The sequence below is a fragment of the Takifugu rubripes genome, chromosome 11 (assembly GCF_901000725.2).
Source record: "Takifugu rubripes chromosome 11, fTakRub1.2, whole genome shotgun sequence".
Taxonomy (NCBI): Eukaryota; Metazoa; Chordata; class Actinopteri; order Tetraodontiformes; family Tetraodontidae; genus Takifugu; species Takifugu rubripes.
This window is the reverse complement of record NC_042295.1, coordinates 7,352,981-7,375,112: the sequence shown is the minus strand read 5'-3', so window position 1 is coordinate 7,375,112 and position 22,132 is coordinate 7,352,981. Positions and strand designations below refer to the sequence as shown.

General features: G+C 41.1%; 1 protein-coding gene across 1 annotated transcript; it reads right to left on the bottom strand.

Moving 5' to 3' along the window:
* Positions 1 to 9,060: 9,060 nt before the first annotated feature.
* abhd15a (abhydrolase domain containing 15a) lies at positions 9,061 to 17,194 on the bottom strand. Its single transcript, XM_011608456.2, has 3 exons — positions 16,101 to 17,194; positions 11,776 to 12,128; positions 9,061 to 11,012 (listed from the first exon to the last, which is right to left on the bottom strand). Exons 1-3 carry the CDS (start codon positions 16,602 to 16,604, stop codon positions 10,379 to 10,381), a joined length of 1,491 nt encoding a protein of 496 aa, XP_011606758.1. The 5' UTR covers positions 16,605 to 17,194; the 3' UTR covers positions 9,061 to 10,378.
* Between the last annotated feature and the right edge of the window lie 4,938 nt (positions 17,195 to 22,132).

Here is a 22,132-nt window from a genome sequence, read left to right as displayed (position 1 = left end):
TCCTCTCTATAATATAACACTGAACACTGTTGTCAACAAGCTGCAGTGGAAACTTCCATTAAGTCACAGGAGGAGTACAATACTGAGTATTCTTTTGGTCAGGTCAGTCTCAATGGGTATTGCCTTTGTGGGTAATTATGGGTAACGACAGTCATTTATGCCTCTGAAATTGTATATATGGTTTTAGATGGTTAATAGTGGGGAGTGAGGGTTGTGATTAGGATAAAATAGGCAGGAAACGGTCAGATTAGCATACTTTAGCTACAAGATCAAAGATAATCAAAATAAACTATTATGTAAGCAAATACATGACAACTTGTGGACTGAAAAACAGCCTACACAAAGAATGCTAACAGAAGAGGACCAAATGTTGCTGTTATGAGCTTGATCCTGTTAGCGGGAATTAGCCGAGCCATCAGTGGTTCAAACAAGTTCTTTGTTTGTTTAACAATTTCTTACTGTTCTCCTCTAGCTTGTTAGCAGCTTGCAATCAGTGAACTTTTAGAGGTTTTCGGGACATTCATAGGTTGTACGTGGTTCCTTTTCCATATCAAGCCCATGATTGCTCTAAAAGTGCATGCATGGCAAACATGCCTGGCATTTCTTTGGCCAAACAGGCTTTGGCTACTTCAGAAGTAAGCTGACACAGTTCATAACATGAGGACATAAAATCTGTGCAAGTGTAAATATATGTCTTATATATAAATGAATGAATGAAATAATCATGCTGTGAGTGGATTAAGCATTGTTCCAAAGTTCATGGTTCATGCTCCAGGTTAATACCATCGCAACTGTAACCGTTGCCCTTTGTTTTCATCACCTCCACAAGCTGAGCATGTTTGCGCAAGCGAATATACTCACTTGAACTCTGAGCCTTTTGGAGGTTCCTGCTTTCTTCACAGCTCCAAAGAAAAGGGAATCATCTGTTTCCTCATTGATTCATGTGATCTGCATCCAGCTGTTTCATAAGAGGCTGTGATGTCATCCAAGCTCTTTCTTTTAACTCAAGCTACAATTATCTGGTGAGAGAGAGAATTATTTTAAATATATTGTCACATCTGACCTCTAAAATGCAGGTGTGACAGTTTTTTTATGGGCAAAAGATCAGTTCAGAATGTGTACCTCTGTTATATAACTCACCCAGAGAAGACATTGTAACTGATCTCTTTTGATGTCAGGACGAGGAGGCCACGGCAATGTACGTTAGCGCCCGAATTTCCGGAGAACAGGTTTATCTTGGTTACCACATGCAGGGCCAAGGACTACTTACTGATATGATTAGCCTTGCTTGTGGAAAGGGACCACATTATCCTCAGATGGTCTGATCCAAACTGATGTTTGAACAGCCAAGAATGTGTGAACCAGGGCGCTCTCTTTTAAACCAAGAAATAAAACCCAATGAGGGAGAGGCTTGATGAAACTAATAGATGGCGACAGGCTGGCTTAAGTCTGGCCACTGAAAATGATGACATTACAGTGATAGGTTGTTCTAATGACAGTAGCTATTAGAGTTGACGTGCCATTTTCAGGCGCTTCCTCAATATCCCTCTCACGCTGTACTTTAGTTTTACCTCAGCCTTGCAGCCTTTTCAAATATGTCCTCTATGGTGTGACACCACGTGAAAGGCAGCCCAGCAGCATGCCACAGCCCCAGCGAGTGCTCTGGTTTTTGACATGCAATAGCACAAATCAATACCCTCTTACATAACTTTCTGACTAGAGGCAAGATTCCAGCTGACTGAAGCATGTGATAGGGCTTTGATGGCATTGACCCACATTTTCCCATTATTCCTTCCTCTCAACCATTGCAGGGACTCTCCAATAGCTCCTGCCCCTCTCTGCCCCTTCACGCCCCTGAGCAGACATGTGGGCAGCCAGACTTGGGTGGGTCAGGCTGTTCTGTGACGCGCCCTGGCAGAGCAAATGACACACAAGGGGAATAGCTGGTGGCTGAGCAGTGATTTTCACTCTGACAAATGACATAATGCTTACAGAGGTGCTAATGGGAAAAGTATGACTTTGTGTTGTAGCTATTCCAGGATTTCTTGTTTGATTGTGTATTTATTACTGTCAAAAATCAACAAGTTGCCTACATTTAAAAAAAATCAAATTTATGGTGCAATTACTTATAATCCAATAACTACCTGATGAACCAAATCAGGATTTAGATTCATTTGTATAACTGTTACTGACAGAGACACAACATAAATGCTAAACATAAATTCAATGAACAGAAGTAGGCAGAAGACTGCGGTGTGGTTCTTAGTGAGCAATCAGACAGCATTAAAGTATGAAGCTGAGCTTTAGTTAGGTCAACCTCAAAACAGTTTCCTACCACATTAACCCGTCTGACCTTGCATTACGATAAGCTGATCAAGTCGCCACAGGTGTCCTATTTTAAGTGTCAGTGTACAAAAACTTCCTCTACCAAAGCGTTTCTGAACCTTCAAGTGCTTCCTCGCCAGCAGAGCAACAAGTGGCTTATGTGGAGAGAAATGATTCTGTAACATCAAACATTCCAATGAAAGTAGCTGCTAAAGCCAGATAAGATCAAGGTTGGCCAACAATAATCAGATGATTCCTCTCTGTGGACACTGGCTGACTTTACATGCACTGTCTCTGAAGCCTTTTAAGCATTATTGCAGGTTTTTGGTTTCATTTCCTTATTATAGTGTTGATAAATAATCACTATTTCCTCTTGTGCAGTAGATTGAAATAGTGATGGAGACTGACTAAAATCAACCAGATGTGCTTCCTTGTGCTCTCATTATCATAATAAAAATAAAATAAAATTGTGAGAAATGTGAAAAGATGAAGTTTTTGTCTTCACCTGTGTCTCTTGCTCTACCAATCTTTGCAAAAATCTCAACAGTCTTCTGATGTGTTCTGGTAAACCTACTTTCTCAAAGCTACAGTCCTTTTCATTATACCGTTAAACGTTAAAAGCACATATATTAATATGACACATTTCTCGGTTGCTATGACACCATGCTTGTAATAAGATGCTGTAGTGTTCAGTGTGATGCTTAAATCTCATAAAGTGGCTCAGTAATGTGAACATTGCCTGTGGACATAAAGTACAGCATCTGGTTATGATGAGACCCAGGTTATGGCATCAGCTAGCTCTGTGGAGAGATGGCGGCGGTGGAGGCAACAATACCTGATGTCCCAAAGGCACCGCATTGTCTTCAGGGTTGGGGAACAGGCCACATGAGGTTAGTATTGTCCTGCCCTGGTAACCAAGGGCCCACTGCACCTGCATAGAGCAGACAGGGAAACTCACGCTAGCTCATGCTAGCATGGTGCCCCCTTCACCTTTCAGGTGCACTGTCCTGGTTTCCAGGTTGTCCTCCAAACCTGCAGGAGTGGGAAAAGCAAAAGTAGTTAAGATCCATTTAGAGTTAGGGTTAAGGTTAGGGTTAGGGTTAGGGTTAGGGTTGGGTTAGGGTTAGGGTTAGGGTTAGGGTTAGGGTTAGTTGGTCTCTCAGTAGGAATATGATTCTGTGCAGGCATTTCTTCAATCAGGACAGAAGTGGTAACATATCCCCCACCTTCAGTTCCATCATTAGCTGGAGCTCATACACCCTGAATGTTGGGATTCTATTTGTATTTTGTCAATTTACTGTATATTTTAATAAGATGTTTGTCATAATGTAGTTGTTTGGGGGTAAATCTGAAGATTTCAGAATCACTATTCATGTGTGTGAAAGTGGAATAGGAACAAATCCCAATATGAGGTGGTGAGAATGTGTACCAGACAGATGACAGGATAGAGTCCAGATGCAAGCTGTGGCCTGAGGTGAAATACCTGATTTTATAAAGTCTCAGAGGATGAAGACATGTAAGAAAGGTGGAGAGGAGGGGCACAGAGGAGAAGTCAAGTGCACTCATTCACCCTTTCAGTCTTATTTACGTTTTCCCATGTTCTTTTTCCTATATTGTTTCCTTCCAAGCCCACTCATTTTTTAACCCTCCTGTTTTTCTTTTCCATCCTTGCTTTGCCTCATTATCTTTTGCTTTATTTTCTGCTCAGTCTTTGCTCAATCCCCATCTCGCTCTTCTTCCCGCCTCCAATCCGGTCCCCATCTGTTGACCTTGGTTTAGACACCAGAGGGAAAATGGTGGTGCAATTATGCACTACATAACATTAGAGAGCGCTGTAAAACAGAGCAAAAGAAGAACAGGCCTTGCCTTCACTGCTTCACCATCAGATATATGTTTAACCCACTATATTGAAAAGTCTGGGCCATTTTGCAGCTCTGTAGCCTTAAACCTGCTGCAGCTCTTCGAGACAACACATCTCCCTGCAGCCAATCAAGATGATCTTTTACATTCAGAAGCTGTCGTACAGTGTAAATGACAGAAAAGTTTAAAATATGGAGTAATCACTATCCTAACAAAATGACTAAATGGAAAAGAAAAGGTCATTCTTTTCAGGATGGGTCTGCGCTGCATCCCATGGTAGTGACAGATAAGCTGCAAAAGCCATTTCAAGTCCCTGAGAGTGAGACAAAGCAAACCAGCACTGACACAGCTCATGGCAGCACGTCCCACAGTGTGTGTTTCCCTCAAGAGATGCCTTAATTTTAGTTGATAGGGTTGTTTGGACTGTATGCAGAGACAGTTGGGCAAACAAGGCTAAGTGTCATGTTGCATTAGCTCTTCCAGGTTTAGCTGACTCCAGTTTGGCCGTGAGGAGAGGTGGTTACCTGCTAGCAACTGTGGTGCACAAAGAACTACATGACTACACATGCAACAAGCTGACAGAAAAGCCCATACCCTTACAGCTGTGTATGTTCTCATGCGATGTGCATCCACAATCCTTAACCACCCTGTTTTCAATCTTTGGTGTCCCTTCGGCTCCCTTGTCTGTCACTTTTTGGGCAAACAAGAATGAAACTGGAAGTTAGCTGTGGAAATGCTAAGCTAAAGTAGTGCTCCTCACCAGCATTAAAGAAGCACACCCCGTGCAACCCATGTAATGTGACAGTTGAGAAATTTGCTGCAGGGCGGCCATAAATACTTGCAGCCTGAGTAAAGGATGCTTGGACGTCACTTGTGGTGCAAGTGACAAGAAAATTGTAGAGCTGGTTGCAGAGTTGTTGTAAACACTTAGAGTGAGCATGACGGGTCCTCTTGGCTTTAGCGAGTGCGAAAATTAATGTCTATTTGAACATACTCCTAAAAGGGCAGCAAGTTTGAGTGACCCTCAGTAAATACAGTTTCTACTGTTTCTGTGGGAAGATCAAGTGAAAGTGACTCGTGTATTTATTTAGTACTGTTGATGGTCACAATTATGAAACTGAGCTTTGCAAAACATCTGTGCTGTGTCATCATCCTTGTAACTGTGAAACATTTGTTGAATTTAGTCCCAGCACTGGTGTTCCCTCATAATGTCTTATGACCTTTGGAATACAGCATAAGCAGGTGATCAGATTTACTTATTCAGTTGACTAAAGGTTCCATTGAAGCCTACCACACTCAGTAGAAACAATCACTTTAAACGCATTGATTCTAAATGTTGGACATTTGCAGTGTTAATATGTGTTTAAAGAGCCCTAATATAGTCATAGATTGTTAAGTAAAAGCAAGTTCTGCTTTAAAGGTATTGAGCTAAAAATATGCTCTAATTGAGTGGTCATAAGTTCTTTTATTTTGTCTGGAACTAAAAATAATCTATGAAAGAGGAAATTCAAATAACATTTTAGCTGCGTAAGGACCACCACAGTTACCTAAATGTCAGCTTTTGTTTTCAGGCTATTTAAGGAGAATTTATTACCTAATTCACCACCATTTTACAGACTGATTAGTCAGAATATAACATCATTATCGAATGGCCACAGTTCAAAGTTTACAGCACTCAGACTTGTGTCCAGAGTCTGAAAACAGGGTGCAGTAATGCTACGCGTGATAAACACATGTTCACACATTTGTAACACATTTCATGAAACATTGAACATCATGATTCTTTCTCATCGGTACAGATGGTGCTCTAAGTTTGTGGGAAGAAAATATTTCTCAAGTAAAACTCTTATACGTGTGCCTAATGCAACTTGCATGACTCAGCTGATATCAAAACTCAAATTATTCTCCATGTGTTGAGATCTAATTTTATACATGGTGCTAATAATACAGACAGTTTCCAAGCCAAAAGCAGAGAAAGCTGTGTCATGGTGTCTGCCAGCAGTCAACTCCTAGATTTATTGTGGAAACTTCCAAGCTGTAACCTTGCTGATGCTTCCATCTGCTGGTCTCAGCTGTGAAACATCAGCTGTCAAGTGAGTTCAACAAATCATGTTTGGGGAAAGTAAAGAAGATCCACTTTAGTTCCTGGCCTTTATTTTTTATTACTGGCAACAAATGATTTATGTTTTTTGTTTTAATTTGTTTTGTCTTCTTAGAATATATAGGTTGCCTATGTAATTCTGAACAAGCTTTATATGCATTTGCAATACTTTCTGCCTTGTCTCAGTCTTTTAATATTACTTTGTTCAAGCTGTGAGACTGATCCAACAGCTGTTTTGTATTAAAAGTACAAGTCCATAGTAGGAGTCCATAGGGCATCACATAACCCTGAGATCCGAAAAAGTAAATATCTGTTCTCAATGTTTTTAGACTGTCAGGCGACCATTGATACTGAACTGTAATAGTGATAGTGTCTATTTGTCTGTTCCAGAACTACTGAGACCCCTCCTAGGGCACGTGATGAACTGATAGTGTGTAAAAAGCACATGTGTAGGAATTATACTGGATTTCTGACATTAATTTAATCAAAGTCTGACAACCTTGACCTTCCATAGCATTTCAGGCATTTGCTTTTTCTGTCCAATTGCTGTGTTGTAACACTTTCTGTAGAACCAATTTATTCCACCAAGACACTTCCAAGACACAAGAGGGAGCTGTTGATCGATAAGCGTTTCATTAGGATGATAAAAATGATGGTTGTCTGGCCAAAATTACACAAAAATCTATAAATATGATGGAACTTTAAAGCCAGAAGAATATAGAAAGTATAAATATAGGCAGGAACAAAAAATAGGTTAAAATTAAACAAATAACTACTTACGTTTTAAAATCATTTTATTTTTAAAGGTTAAAAACATGTGAATTGCCACATGTTAACCCGATCCCTAACATTAAAAATGCCTCTACTGTAATACATGTGTAACACAGTGCTAAAAAACTTTACATGCAGAGTAGGACATAGATCTATGTAGAGGAAAACTGATAGAACCGTGTTCTTCACCTTTTGAATATGGTCCAAACCAACTACAATTACAACATCAACATCCCAAAGGCAAACATGTGGTTTTATTTGTGCAGGGCTGCTATTGCTAGTGACATCATCACTGACCTGGCACTTGAAAGTGCAGAGCTCGATCCATCACTGCTGAAAAAGGGACTCACATTAACAAATCGTGTTGTTTTGGAGTGAGTGGATACGTCTCAGTGAGCCAGTTTTAGCCTTTATCAACATTCTGTAAGGAGCCTGATCATTATTTCTAAAAAAAAAAAAAAAAAGGCGCTCATTTATCAAGAATGTGCCTACATCTGGTGTGTGACTGAAAGTCAACCTGACTGTTTGATCACAGCAGCCCCTTTGGCAAGAAAATGCAATCATGTGATCAGAATTAAACTAATTAAGGTTCCAGTCAGTTAACTTAGAGTTGACACACTGCAAAATATGTTGTCTCACTAAATAATGCAAATAGTTGTAGTTGTAGTTAGTTGAACCAGTTACAGCCTCCGGTTGTCTGGGAGAATGTTGTTGGTGGACATTTTTAGGTTTCTCCAGAGAGGTTTGATGGTCTTCAGGAAGGACTTCTGACCAGGCCTCACTTTCTCTTTTGTCTTGTCAGAAGAGGAAACTCTAGCTCAGTTTGAGCTCCTGAGGGTTCTAGATTAGGTTCTGATCAGGTACTATCTTCCATTCAGCGCTCCCTCAAGCCTGACCAGTCTCCTGGTCCACTCTGCTGAAAAACACCTCAGCATGACTGCTGCCTCCTCCATGCTGCACTGTAGCGATGCTATTGGACAGATAATGAGTGGAGCCCAATTTCCAAATAAGATGCTAAGGATCAAAATTTAATGTGATCAAGAACTTTTTTGAAAGCTCCAGATGAGCTTTCACATGTTTTTACTAGGAGACTTGCAGCTTATATTGGTGGTGGACTGACAGTCGACCAAGAACATCTATTTTTTCTAGCCATCTGTCTCTCCAACTGCCTGCACTATTTAGATGAATGTCATCAGGCTTGGTGCTGATTAACTATCAGTCATTTCAATTACATCAGTGATCCCAGACTATTCGGACTGAAAAGAGCTGAATTAAATAAGCAGAGTAGGAAAAGGTCACTTTAGTCTTTTTCCCCTTTTGCCGTTTTTTTTTTTTTTTTGGTTGGGGCCATTGAAGGCCAACCCTGCTTTGTCTGTTTTTAATCTGCTTTTGGTTTCAAAACGTGAAGTCAAACAATTAATTTCTAAAAGTGATAAAACCAACAAAACATTTATTCTGTTTAATTTGTCTCCTGTATCCCATCTTCTGTAAATGTGGGTGATTCGTTTTGCAATTAAAACAGTAAACAATCTCAAATCTAATGTTCAAATACTTCTCAACCATGAAGATAAATGCATATTGTCATTAGCAGTCTACATTTATTCCATGTTTAACCAATGTTAACTATTTCCAGTGTGAGCTTATTTTCTGTGTCATCATTTCCTGTTACTGTTGTGCACAAGATCACCTCCTGCTGTAGATCACTGGCATTAAAAACAAAAAGACAACAGTGTGACACCTCTGAATTTCTGTGTTTGAATATTTCTTTCTGTGTAGTTTTGGGTCTGGATACATGTAAAGAGTGAGTCTGCAGGCGCAGAGTTCTGTGGGTACGCTGGTGTCTTACAGCTGTCTGAGTGGATAAGATGGCGTGGGTGGAGACACTCTAAATGTCACACAGAGACACACATGCGAATGCCCGTGAGGTCTGAGCTTTGACGACAGGGAACTGACAAGACCGGTGGTCCCTATCTGAGTCCAAACAACACGAGAAAAAAAAAATCAGGTCAATGATTTTAATGTACTAGACTTGTGTAAAAAAAGAAATTGGATACACTTCCTTTACCTTCCAACCCTGAGGGTTCTGAACAGTTTTATTAGAACATAGTAAGCCTGATGAGTTATAGCAACTTTACACCAGATCATAACTCTTAGCTGTATATAATTCACTATTTGCTATACTTGCTAACAAGTAACTTCTATCTTTGTGACAAAACTTTAGTCAAGTAAAGTATGTAGAATACTCACAGGAAATATTAGAAAAAGTACAAATGGCATGATAATACCGTACAAAACATGAACAGTTGGCCAATAGAAAAACTGGCTCATTGAACTCACAACATTCTGTAGGTAACATGCAGATAATGTGAACCAGAACAAGACCACCCTGGGATACTTTCAAATCCAGAAGACATCATGTAAATACTGTAAGTCTGTTACTGGATGCAATTTACATATAACATTTAAAAAAATGTTTTTTTGACATTTATTCTTTATAGGTCAAGTTCAGCATATGTATGTATGCATGTACATATTTCCTTGTAAAGGGTAAGATAAATGTGCAGTATGTTCAGTGTGTTTTGGAAAATGACACACTGTTATCTGCTGGCAGTGAGTTTATAGAAAGTATGCAACTAATGTAAAGAACACAAAATGAGTTTGTTTTCAAAGTCAGTACCAGTATATGATGAACACTTACTAAGAAAAAGCTAACATAAATAAAATTAAAGACTAATTACAAGACTTAAGGAAACAAGCACAACACGTGAATACAAATAAAAAACATCTTCGAGAAAATTCGGGTTATTTTCTTTGAATGCTCAACCTAAAATTATACATGATGACTTTATTGTCTTTTTACAGCCGACCACCAGGAGTTAAACGGTTTTAATTTTTCCTCTTAGAGCTACGCCTCTATCCTGCACCTTTATGTCTCCTCTGGATCCAAAATCAACTTTGGCCTCTAAAAAACTCCACAATGAGAATTTTATACGATACGAGCATCAGGATTTCACACAAATGAACATTCTTTGAACCGGAGAGAAACTATCAACTGCCATTTTTTACACTTTGTTTAACACATCTGTTGTTACCACATTGAATTATGACATTTGGAAACAGTTTTACTTTGCCTGAATAATGAAAAATGGACAATGGTAATGTACTGTATGTCAGGTTTTACACACCTTCTTTTCAAAGCACTAGTTTGTTACAATTATGTGTTTACATAAAATTATTTAGAATGCAAAAAATGAAATCATTTTCATGTAGAAATGACACCTGTTTGGCATATAGTATAGCTTGAATTCTAATTCAGCTTCATCATCGTGTATAGGACCTCTGCCAGTTGTAAATTGCATGGATGTTATGGGAGCAGGTTGGCACTCTTTTACATGAGCTGACACTTCGGTGGCGGAACATTTTCCCACTTATGCTTCCCCCCAGGCCCCTCCTCCGGACAGAAAGCTGCTTCGCTCTGTCCTCTGCTGCAAAAAAGTCTGTGGCTGCCCTGAAAAATTCCAGCAGCGCTTTGTGACTCCAGTTGGTCCCATGATTCCCCACCCCAGTGTTTGGCGGAGCCCCAGAGCTGGCTGCACCAAACGCCCTGACCACGCTGCCTTCATACTGGGTGGAGAAGCCGCAGTGACCTCCTCGGGCAGTCAGGAGAAGAAAAAAGTGTGGGTTTGTTTCAAAGAGCTCCAACGGTATTGTGGATTGGGTGTCACCCCGGACGGGGTCGTCACAAGCACATATGCTCAAAACAGGAATGGCCACTTCATCCACGTCTCTCAAAGGCTCGTTGTGTTCCCAGTACGCATCCCAGCCACTCCCAGGTTCTGCAAATGCTGCCGGTGCCGAGCTCCTCAGGCAGAACAAAGATTCCTCCAGGCCGCATAAGGAAGAGCTGGAAAACAGGGTGTCTGTTTGTAAGGTCTCCGCCAGCACCGTCTTGTACCTGCAGACCCAACAGAGACAACAGGAGAAAATGAGGCTTATCCACTTTGAAGAGGTTGAGGTGCATCACCCTTCATGGCAATGATTAGAAAACCTTAACCTGTGACACGCTGTCTGTTAGAATCAATGGCTTGACATGAAGCCGGGCGGCTGTTGCCATGGCAACTTCTTTGCGCCTTAATTGTCTTTCCACTAAATGTTTGGTGAGTACTTACATCCATTTTTTTCTCTTCAAGTCATCTTTTACCAGACTGACAATTCAGGATGTTCATGATTTGTTGGGCTTTTTCATTCTAGTTTGGATTTTCTTAAGATCAAAATACATTTGTGACAAGTGCAAACTTCCATAGGGCAACTGTGTACACAGGTGAAGTGGTTTTTCCAATAAGAGGGAACAACATCCTCATCTCACTATCTAACAAACATGCTGTCAGGTCAAGGAGCTGTCGGTTCAGTTCAGACTCTGTGTTCACCATGTTTCCCTGCTGGCAGCAGTTTTGATGTGTCTGATCCATCACTGATGTATTCTCATCAGAAAACAGATCAGACAGACACTGTGAACACTTTGAACTGCCTGTTCTTATAAATTTACGAAAAAAGAAAAACATAATTGCCTTCAAATTGGCAATGCTGATATGTTATTTCTTTTTTAATTTTGGTAACCACAGCAGGTTGAAAATAAACACTCCAAGACTGGAATCCCCAATCAAATAAAATAAAAATAGACTGCAGACACAGGTGAGGAATTGGATCCCCCTGCGTACCTGCTGAGACAAATCTTCTGGTAAACCACCAGAGCCCACTGCAGGGGCCAACACAGCCCTTTCTCAAACCAGCTCTGACAGCGGAACACAGGCGACAGGCAGACGGCCGCTGTCATGTAGCTGGATGAGCCGCACTCTCCGAGGTAGGACAGCAAGAGGCCGGATCCGGTGCTCTCGCTCACGGCGTACAGTCGTCCTGATGGCTGCTGGTAGCGGATGTAGCGAACAGCCTCGCGCAGGTCGGCGGGGTCGCCGAACTGCTGAAGTTTGACAGTGGTGAGAGGGCTGCTGTTGTGGCTGCGGCGGTTAAAAACCACTGGGAGGTAGCCGTGGAAGAGTGCTGTCTCACATAGCTGTAGAAGAAGAAATGGAAGGAAAATTACCAAGATTAAAAACTAATTTATAGGCCACTTTGGACAGAATGTCTACAAGTGCTGTCTTTTATTTAGTTCATCTACCTAGTAAATGTCAGCACTTCTCTCAAACCTAAATCCCCATGGTCAATCTATGGTCATGATCAGCACACACACACGAAACTGTGAGCATCCAGAACAGCCAGTTTGAGTTAAACCATGGGACATTACTGTTGCCTCACAATAAGCAGGGTTCGGGTTCGAATATCCTGGTGGCCAGGGGCTTTTCTGTGTGGAATTTGCTTGTTCTTCGAGAGTCAGTGTAGGTTCTTTCTCTAATTCAGCATCTCTCCAAACTCCAAAGACATGGAGAAGGGTGAAACAACAACTCTACCTTGGCCTTAGGTGTGAATTTGAATGGTTGTTTCCCTCTATCATAAAATATGCTAATCTGTGTCTGACTGTATAAATAGTCTAAAATTTAAATGCATGTGTCGTCACACGAACAGAACACCATTTAGCATTGCTAAGAAGTTTATGATGACCTAAAGTGGAGACAGGTCAACACTATTATCATTGGTATTTTAGCTAAGCTATGGTAATTTGCACATTTCTTTCTTGACAAGACTTGACAAGTAGATTATTGGCCTTTACCTTTTGAAGAGGATAAATTACTGGTATATATTTTTCTACCTTTTACAATATTTACACAATTGTATCTAAAAGATCTAGACATTTCAACAAAATGCCAGAGATTCTAACAATGTTTGGCTTTTCAATGACACAGCAGTACCAACTATCTCAGCAAAGGTTTGTTTCAGAGCAGCAACTATTTTGAACACATTTTACTTTGTTACACTGGAAAGTGCTTCAGACAGAGAAATGACATCATTCTCCTAATTTTGAGGATTAGTGAGTAAATGATCTGAATCTGTTCGAGTCTGCAAACACAAATAGACGACTAATCTTTCTTTCTGGATTTGAAGCATCACTCTGCATCATCTCAGGAGAAGCAGGTTTAAGCTGTGTGGATTGGTGGTCTGTACCAACGAAGACTAAGCTTAGAAATGTTCTAAATCTGCCGAGATGCCAGAGAGGAAGCACTGCAGAGTCGCTGCATTAAATATTTACTTCCCTCAAGACTGCAGAAGCCTTTTTTCCTATTTTCTGGCGCTTTGTAGAAAGAGGGAGGAACATCAGAGCAGAACCCGAGACAATGTGGATTCCATAATTATTCTCTTTCTCTTTAGATCTTAGAAAAGAGCCATGAGGAGAAGAAGAGCTATCACAAATGACTGAGCAGCACAAGTCCTGTATAATTACCTAAAACCAGGACACATGGTCAAATATTGTGTCTGATAAATGGCACCTGAGAACCAGAGCCAAGGCCTTGGTGTTGCAACAGATTAAATGAGGTGATATGCCGATCAGGCTGCCCGGACCCGCCTGCAGATCTAGCAAGTTAGTGTAAAGCAATAGCAGACTTTCCTACGATGTGAATTGCCCAGCAGAGGCGCCAGTGATCACAGGTCAGCATTTTAAATTATGCTGCAAATCATTTCCGTTGTCAGTTTTGATCGGGGAGATCTTTGGAACAATATGGAGAATTGTTGAGTTTTGCTAAGAGTCAGTGATTGTTTGCATGTGAGCTTTTATTTTGTTAAGAAGCTAATAGAATCACAAGGCCTTAAACGGAGGCCAGGGTTCAGATGGAGTGAGTAAATTCTCATGTCAATAACACATTCTTTCTGGACAGAAATCCAGGCAGCCCTCAGGTGCACATGTAGAGGATAATCTCCTCACCCTCACCGGTGGAACAGGTCCACATTTGTTACTAAATAATGTGACATAACTAAATGTCATCAGGACGGAGCCCTAAATCAGTTGGAATTAATTTTATTATTGAATTAAAAGCCCTTTAGAGAGCAAATGGTCCTTTTTTCAGCTTTGTAATTTCTCTTTTTTCACTCTCCCTCCCTTTTCTTCTCCTACAGTACAATGGGAACCTTCAGGAATCGTCTCAATTTGTCACATTCTGTTACAATGCAGCTTTACCCTGAATTTAAAAAATCTCTTATATTCTTTAATTTAACATTTGGAGTGCTCAGGTGAAGCGCAGCCTCCAGGATTCTTGGACATGATTCTACCTGCTTTGCAAATGTGGATTTGGGGATCTTATCAGTGCTGATCATCTTTCAGCTTGAATTAGCACCATTGGTGAACAGACATTTTCAAGTTTCTCCAGAGTTGTATGATTGGGCTCAGGTAAGATCTCTGGCTGGGCCACATTCACAGAGGTCAGGTTTATGGAGGTTTGTCTCTAAACCTATCCCGCATTGTCTTTGCCGGGGGATTGGAGTCTTCATCTTGTTGGACAGTGAACCTTCAACCCAGTCCGAGGTCTTGAGTACTCGGGATCAGATTATTTTTATTGAAAAAAACTGAAGAGCTGACTGAAACTGACCTTGGTTTCATCAGGAGACTCATTTCTCACAGACTTAGAGATTAAGCATCACACGCTGTAGAGTCCTTTAAGTGCTTTTCTCAAACAGCATGGCTTGCAGAGGCCCTGGTGGGCCCAAAAATCCTTTAATTTCATATTGATTAAGGGCCTCTTTACTCCTGGGAACCTTGAATGGTGGTGAAGCAGAATGGTTTTTGTAGCCTTCCTCTGATGTGTCACAATATAATCTGACCTTTGGAACTCTTTGACCTCATGGCTCGGTTTTCTCTCTGATTATTATCAGTTTCGTCTACTTCTTTTTATGTGTAAAAAAAACAACAATGAAGAACAATCTTAAAGGTGATTAAGACAAATAGAAACACTAAAGTTCAAGTGTCATTTCAAAGGGTCTGAACACTTATGTCAGCATCCAACTCTCACTCACACAGGTCAGGATGGAAAGATATTTCTGAATTTGTAAGAATTTTATTGTGTTTCCATATTGGAGAGTAACAATTAGTCACTGAAGGGAAGGCAATGGTATGAGGCTCTTTAACTGACCTATTCATATTTTATGTTTTTAGACATACATGTATAATTTTAAACATGTTGCATTACATGAACAAAGGAGCATGAGAGAAAGTGTGAACAAAATATGAATTATATAAAAGGAAAGGGCTTATTTATCAGTTCATGAGAACAAACATTTCAGTGTTAAGTCTCTAAGCATGCACCACAAAACCAGATCTACATGCTTATTTATCCAGACAATGCAAACATGAGCAGAAAGAGAAAGGGGGGGAGAGAGTGATGGCAGCAACACTCATTAATTGGTGTTCCTTGTAGCATCTTCTAGACCTCACATGCCTAAATGGCTGACAGCACAAATATTTTCGACCATAATGATGCAGAAGTGACACACATGCACATGAAATCAAGACCTTCTATCTATTTCACATGGCTCCGATACATTGCCCTGTTTTTTTTCCCACACAAATTTCACATCCAACTCAGGTTTTTGTTTTTAATTCCAGGCTACTTGCAGAGCTGTTATCTCTGACAGGGATCTGGCAGCCAGGCTGTTGGATCCTAAGCACAAAAGCAGGCCATCAGACCATGAAATGTTACCATGAGCAGGTGCCCATTTTGGGGAGAGAGCAGAGTGTCCTCCACTTCTCCAGTCAATCATGGTTTTGTGATCTCTGTCAATGACTGCAAGATTTCCATCAGCACTTTTTAAGAACCCTTTAATCCGTAAAATCAGCTTCCTCATGTCCCCACAGCTGAATGAACTACACATTTATTTATTTGACTTGCATGGTCCAAAGTCTCCACCACTGAGAAGTATAATTTCCCCCTTTTCTGTAGCTGTAACATTGTGGCTGTTTCACTGTCACTTCCCGCATTTCTTTAATAATATGTCAGGCTTGGATAAATGACACTATAAAGATGCTATGCACTGATATACTTGTCAGAAGAACAGGTGACCCGTTGTTCCTTATGAGCAACATCAGAGATGCAAATCTTACCTTTAACACGGTTCTTGTGATTTTCCCAAAGGAGTTGGGAATGATGAGCAGCACGGGGCTGGTGGAGTGGCTGGACGTTCTGCGTCTTTTCTGGGATGAAGGCACAGCCCAGTCCAAGGCCACTAGGCCGTCATCGCTCAGCTGCAGGTTGTCCCGCACGAACTGGACCGGGCTGTCGCACGGCCAGCACGCCTCGTAAACGCTCTGCAGGAGCGCGCTGGCGCGCCACGTCCACCCGACGAACGGCGAATAATTCCTGAAAGTCCTGCAGTGCTTCAGGAGATAGTTGGCCAGCGCCGACGGTTTGCAGACCAGACTCACCGCGGCTGCTTTCTCGTGGCGATCGGAAACGCGCTTCCCGGGTTTGTTTTCGGTCGCCTGCTGTGAAAGCGTTTGTCTCTGGAACAAAGCACCCGGTGGGCTCTCGGTGCCGAAGTATTTGGAGCCTGGCCATATTAAGACCGCCAGGATCACGATGCACAGAAGCAGAGCCCAGTCCAGCATTGGAACGGTGGGTTAAAGCGACACAAGGACGGTGCAGACACTTTCTAGACCTGATTCCGATCTTCAAGTTTACACATTTAGGTCAGTAAAAATCGGTGTGTAGCCCATTAGGTCGTGATCCTCAAAGGACACCGAAGTTTGGCGATTCCCCTCCGGCGCCATTCAGCGTACAAAAAGACGCGCTGTCACAGTTGCGCTTTGCGTCTTTTGCTCCAGTTTAGTCCGGATTTCGCGTTTCCGCGCACGAACGTTTAGTTAAGAGGACAAAAATCAATTTCATACGCTCGACGCCGACTGATCAGCTGCGCTCAGCAGGTGTTCCAAAGTTCCGGGAGCGCATAAGAGCTGGTTAACAGGCAGCCGAGCAGGTTCCGGCTGGGCTCACAGTTCCCTCATCTCTGTCTCTATTAGCTTTATTAATGACTTTCACGGCACTCGTGTAGACAACAAGGAGAAAAAGCTCACTGCAATCTCTCTCTCTCTCCCTCTCCCTCTCTCTCTGTAATCCACTCCATTATGTATTGCGCATGGACGTTATCAGATCTGGGGAGTGAAGTCCATCTAAATGAATTTGGCACCGTGCGACAGCTCCACCAGAGAATATCAGAACTAATAAAAACTTGCAGGTATTTAGATCTAAAATAAAATGCGCAACAAAGCAGGTTTGATCTTAAAGTAATAAAGCTAATTAAATTATGGAAGAAAAAGGTTTGTAGCATGCAATGGATCCATGTTGCAGCAATACAGGATATTCTGTATGCATTTTGTAGGTATTTTGAGCGATCAATGTTGGACAATGTGTTTATTGATCAGTTATTTTAACAAGCTGTCTGTATGAATGCCAACTTTAATTACATTGATCAGAACACAAAGACATACTCTTGACTAAAGTCAAATAGGTCTTTTCTTCCTGGATACCAGCATGTTTTGTGGGGTCTTCTGATCATATCCAGGTCCAGCACAAGGCCGTTAAGAGAAATCCTATGATAATGATCTTTATTTTCATTACTCTTGAAACAGAAACACATTCATCGACAAAGCCATTAATACAGTATCAAACATTAAACACAATTTGGAGAATCAAAGTGAATCTATATCATTCCCATGACAAAAAAGATACTATGATTATAAATATATGACCAGACTTTGTGTTTGCTTGATAGAATTGGAGTTTGGGACGTGCGTTACTGTCACTTCATATTGGTTTACATCCATAAACTGACTTCACTGCAGCTCCACAACTTTTCACAACCACTCTCGACCTGCTTCAGTTCTGCAGTCATCCACAGTCAGCGCCAAAGTAGATTTTTGAGATATAAATTATTAACCAATTGAAGCACAGTTGGGTCTGACGAAGTGGAAGACTTGGGGAAAAAAAGTTTCTTATTGTTAGTAAATAACTGGCTGTTGCAGCTGCACATGCAGAGTGTATACTACTGTATACTTCACACCCTTTAATTCACAGAATTAGATGCTGTAACAGCTCAGAAACAAGCTGGTTTATGAGTGATCTGTGATTTTCATATGTGTATGACTCCTGATTTGTTGGTCTAATTTCATATTAAATTAAATCAGCTGTGGGACAGTCACTCTCTGCTGGCCTCACTGGGTCTTTTCCCTCCCTCTTATCTGTCCTGGCTACACCCTTCATGAGCTGTTACCATGGCAAAGACTCAACCTTTAACATCAAAACAAGCAAATGTTGTGTCTCAATTATGAGTTTTAATCCATTTAACTGTACATTATAGCCACAGCTTGAGGGTTTAATGTGGTCTGTTCATAAATCTGTTACTAATCTGAAATGTATGTCCAAAGTATTTGCTGCATATCTACAAAAAGATCCTACAAGGAAACAAATGTTGGTGTTGTATTTTTTGCATCAGCAGCAGGGGGCGTTTGTGGTGGTGGGGGCGCAGGGGTAGCCCTCAAATCCCCCAAGAGTGCATTTAATAATCTGCACTTTTTGGCTGGTCATACAGAGCAGCTGGAGTTGTCTGTGTATGTCAGTAAAGTAGCCACACCCTCCTCGTTTCCCGATGGCACCACCATATCCCTGCAATGGTGCAGCAGCACAGCTGCCTGGGTTGAGGGTTGCTTTGTGCAACAAAGGAAGGCAGAGTGCAGCGAGCACGCTTCCAGTCAGACCTCTTAACCAGAAGGTGTAATTGAAACCATCTGCAGAACTTGAATGTTTTGGCTTGCCTGTATTTTCAAGCATCTGCATCTACTAAGGTGTGTTTCAGCGCATCTACACTCTGAACTTGATGCTGGTCTTCTGCTGACTCACTCCAGCCTATCATTATATGTATGCATCTCCTTCTGTTCAGTATGAATCTTGAGAAAATGTACATTATATTAGACTTGTGAAAGTCTTGCAGCCACTCCAGCCACAACGTTGAATCGCCGCCTCAATAGCTGACTGACTCATTTCTAAGTTGCCTTTTTCCTGCCACACACTTCTACTTCCTGTGACCTACAAAGCAACACGGCTGTGGCGTAAAATGTGTTACTGAAACTTTCACATAAGCTGATGGCATTTAAACTGATTATTAAGTCCTAAGTCTGCAAAATCTAAACTGTTCTGTTGGATCACTCACATTCATATACAAATATTGACCAGGTACAACCTTATAGCCACTTGTCCAATATTGTGTTGTTTCCCCCTTTTTGCTGCCTAAAAAGTAGAAGGTAGCTAACGAAAAAGGTTGGTGCTGCTGGGGAGACAGCGAGAGCCATACTGACCCAAGCAGCTTCTATAGGACTGCCCAGAGCAGGTGAACTGTCTCTGACTGAGGACTGACTGCCTGCCGCTCTTCACCTGAAGAAAGAGGCAGAGACAAGCAGCAACCAGGCAAACAAAACAAGAGTCATCACCACTTGCTCAGTGCTCACACTTGCCTATTTTTGCTGCTTCTAAGACATCAGCCCTGAGGACAAAAATGCTCTTTTGTGGCCTATTATATCCAGAGCGCCACTGCAAATCATGGTAATTAGTGTCATTCCCCGATTGTCTCTTCTGATTGGTGTATATTCAGGAAATAGTCCTAAAAAGGTTAACAAAAAGACAAAGCTGAAGAAGAAAGAAAAACATGTCCGCAACCAAACCCCCCAGTCTCTTCCTCAGCTCTGCAGGGTAGCAAACAGCACTGAGAGCTGTGAGACCTGAGAACTGTGCTTTTCCTTCCCAAAAATGTAGCTTGCTCACATTAAAAATTTAATGTTCTTTAAAGCAGCTGCACCAAATCACAGCTGTTATGAAAACCTGCTTCAGGGACCTGCATAATCTGATATGAAGCATCAGCTAAGTGGAGTTCTTAGCTCAGATACTGGGATCAATTTACTCCTCATACAGGATGTTTTTGTCATAGGGGAGAATTTACGGAATCATTTTTTCAGCACTTAACATTGAGGAAAAAATCCAACGAATTATGTACCAAACATACGTTTTTGTATCTAGAATATTGAGGAATGAATTTATCTGAACACCTGCAAAATAGCTGCTGGTCAAGCAGATGATTTAAAATTGTCTCACAGGGAGGATGTTGTGCTGCAGCCAGAGCGATTTAAATCATCCATCAATGATGTGTATAAAATCCCCAAATTGACAATATTCTAAACACCATCCATCCATCTTGTGCCTATTTTACCCTTTAATGGGGCCTTGGGGGATGGAGTCTATCCAGCTCCCTTTTGGCAAGAACCAGGAGACACCATAGACGAGCCGTAGGCTCATCACAGTAAATGAAATAAACTGTGCTTGTTTTTCACATTGCATTCAGCTGAATTGCAAATCCTGCAGAATCCTGCTGCAATCAAAGAGGGAGAAATAAAAGAGGTTATATTTCTCTCTTCCATGATGTGTTATATAAATATTCACATTTGGAATCCATCTTCTTACTTGCAGAGCCACAAATGGTCAGGTTCCATTATATGTCATCATATCATAACCCTAACCCTAACCTTATTACCCAGCAAGCTGTTCTTGGCTCACGAGATACAGAATTTTTGAGTCTCTGCAATCTGTAAATTGGAGCCAGCACCTTCAGCCATCCAGTTCCTATCCCAGTACAGGTGACCCCCTACATTCCAGAATAGATTTGAAACATACCTTTATGGCAAAACTTCTGTTTATTATATAGTTTTGAAACTATGGCAACATGTCAATAAAACGTTTGGTTTGGGTTCTTCACAGAGCGTCATTTTTACTGCAAGATATCTTAGTGGCGTCTCTTGGACCTCCGGTGGGAAACAGATTGATCAGAAGAACCTGAGCATGAAATGAGTGTTGCCATGGAGATCTATCTGTCTGCCTGCACCACGGACAGTCTGGAAGTGGTTGGGCGCAGCGGGTGCAACTTACAGCTGGGTTCAGACCCGTGTGTCAGTTTTTATACCAGACAGTTAGGATAACGGCATTAGTAATCAGGGGAACACGACAGGAAGTGAACTTCATAGTAAAAAAGCAAAATGCTTGTGAAATGCTATTTCAGGTTTATTGAAGTATTGTTAGGAACAGTAGTAGTGCTATTACATTTATCATTATTTCCTTTACTAATCTCAATTTACTCTTATATCGGGATTTCAAGAACATCACATATGCTTATTTGCATTCCATAAAAATCTATCATTACATTAAATAAAATTGTGGATAAAGAAAGTGATGAAAATTACATATATTTAAACAATTATTCCTTTTTGTGTGGATTATTTGTTCCCACCACAGGGTGAAAAGGCACAATAGTGTTTAACACAACATTTGGCATTTATATATATAATAGTTTCCAACAGTGGAATTTTTTTAAACTTAGAATAACTCTAAAATATTAAAACATCTAGGTATGCAACATAGAAATGTAGATGAAGACAAAGGCAAGCAGACTTGAATCTGCATCAGAAACCCTTCAGCAGCTCAGCTTTTGTCTCTAAGAGTCTCTTTGCATTAAAACTTAGGGGGGGAAACATTTTTGCCATCTCACTTTGAAAGTGGAGGAACTGCATGTGTTCTCCATTCTGGAGCTATCAAACACTGCACCCAAACAAATGGATTTGCTGCATCTTTTTTTCTCCAAACTGTGATGAAAGACACCATCTTTCATTCCTTTAACAAATATATATGACCTTTTTGCGGTATATCCAAATTTTTCAAACAAACTAAGTCACAGTCAGGTGTTGACGTGCACAGAGGGGCCCTTGGGTGTTTGTACCTCCTCTCGCAGTGCTGACAATTCTTGCAAAGACTTGATTAGATGAATGATTTGCAGACATTTATGGTTCGATTGTGGCTCTTTACATGTACAAATGCTGTGTCCCAGATAAAAGCAGTTCACAGAGGTGAATAAATAGCATGGTAAAAGCATCCATGACAAGTTATTTTTAAAGTGATTCATCAATCGACAGGTGGATTGGAGCGGCGTCAGCAGTGATACGGGCGCTTAACCGATCTGTCATGGTGATGAAGGAGCTGAGCCGGAAGATGAAGCTCTCGATTTACCGGTCGATCTACGTCCCAATCCTCACCTATAGCCATC

What these genes read in the sequence shown, in the direction of transcription:
- abhd15a (XM_011608456.2), bottom strand. Translation starts at nt 16,604, where the DNA reads ATGCTGGACTGGGCTCTGCTTCTGTGCATCGTGATCCTGGCGGTCTTA. An exon ending in TCACAAGAACCGTGTTAAAG is followed by an intron (nt 12,129 to 16,100) that starts GTAAGATTTGCA and finishes CTTCTTCTACAG; the next exon opens with CTATGTGAGACAGCACTCTT. An exon ending in CAGAAGATTTGTCTCAGCAG is followed by an intron (nt 11,013 to 11,775) that starts GTACGCAGGGGG and finishes TTGGGTCTGCAG; the next exon opens with GTACAAGACGGTGCTGGCGG.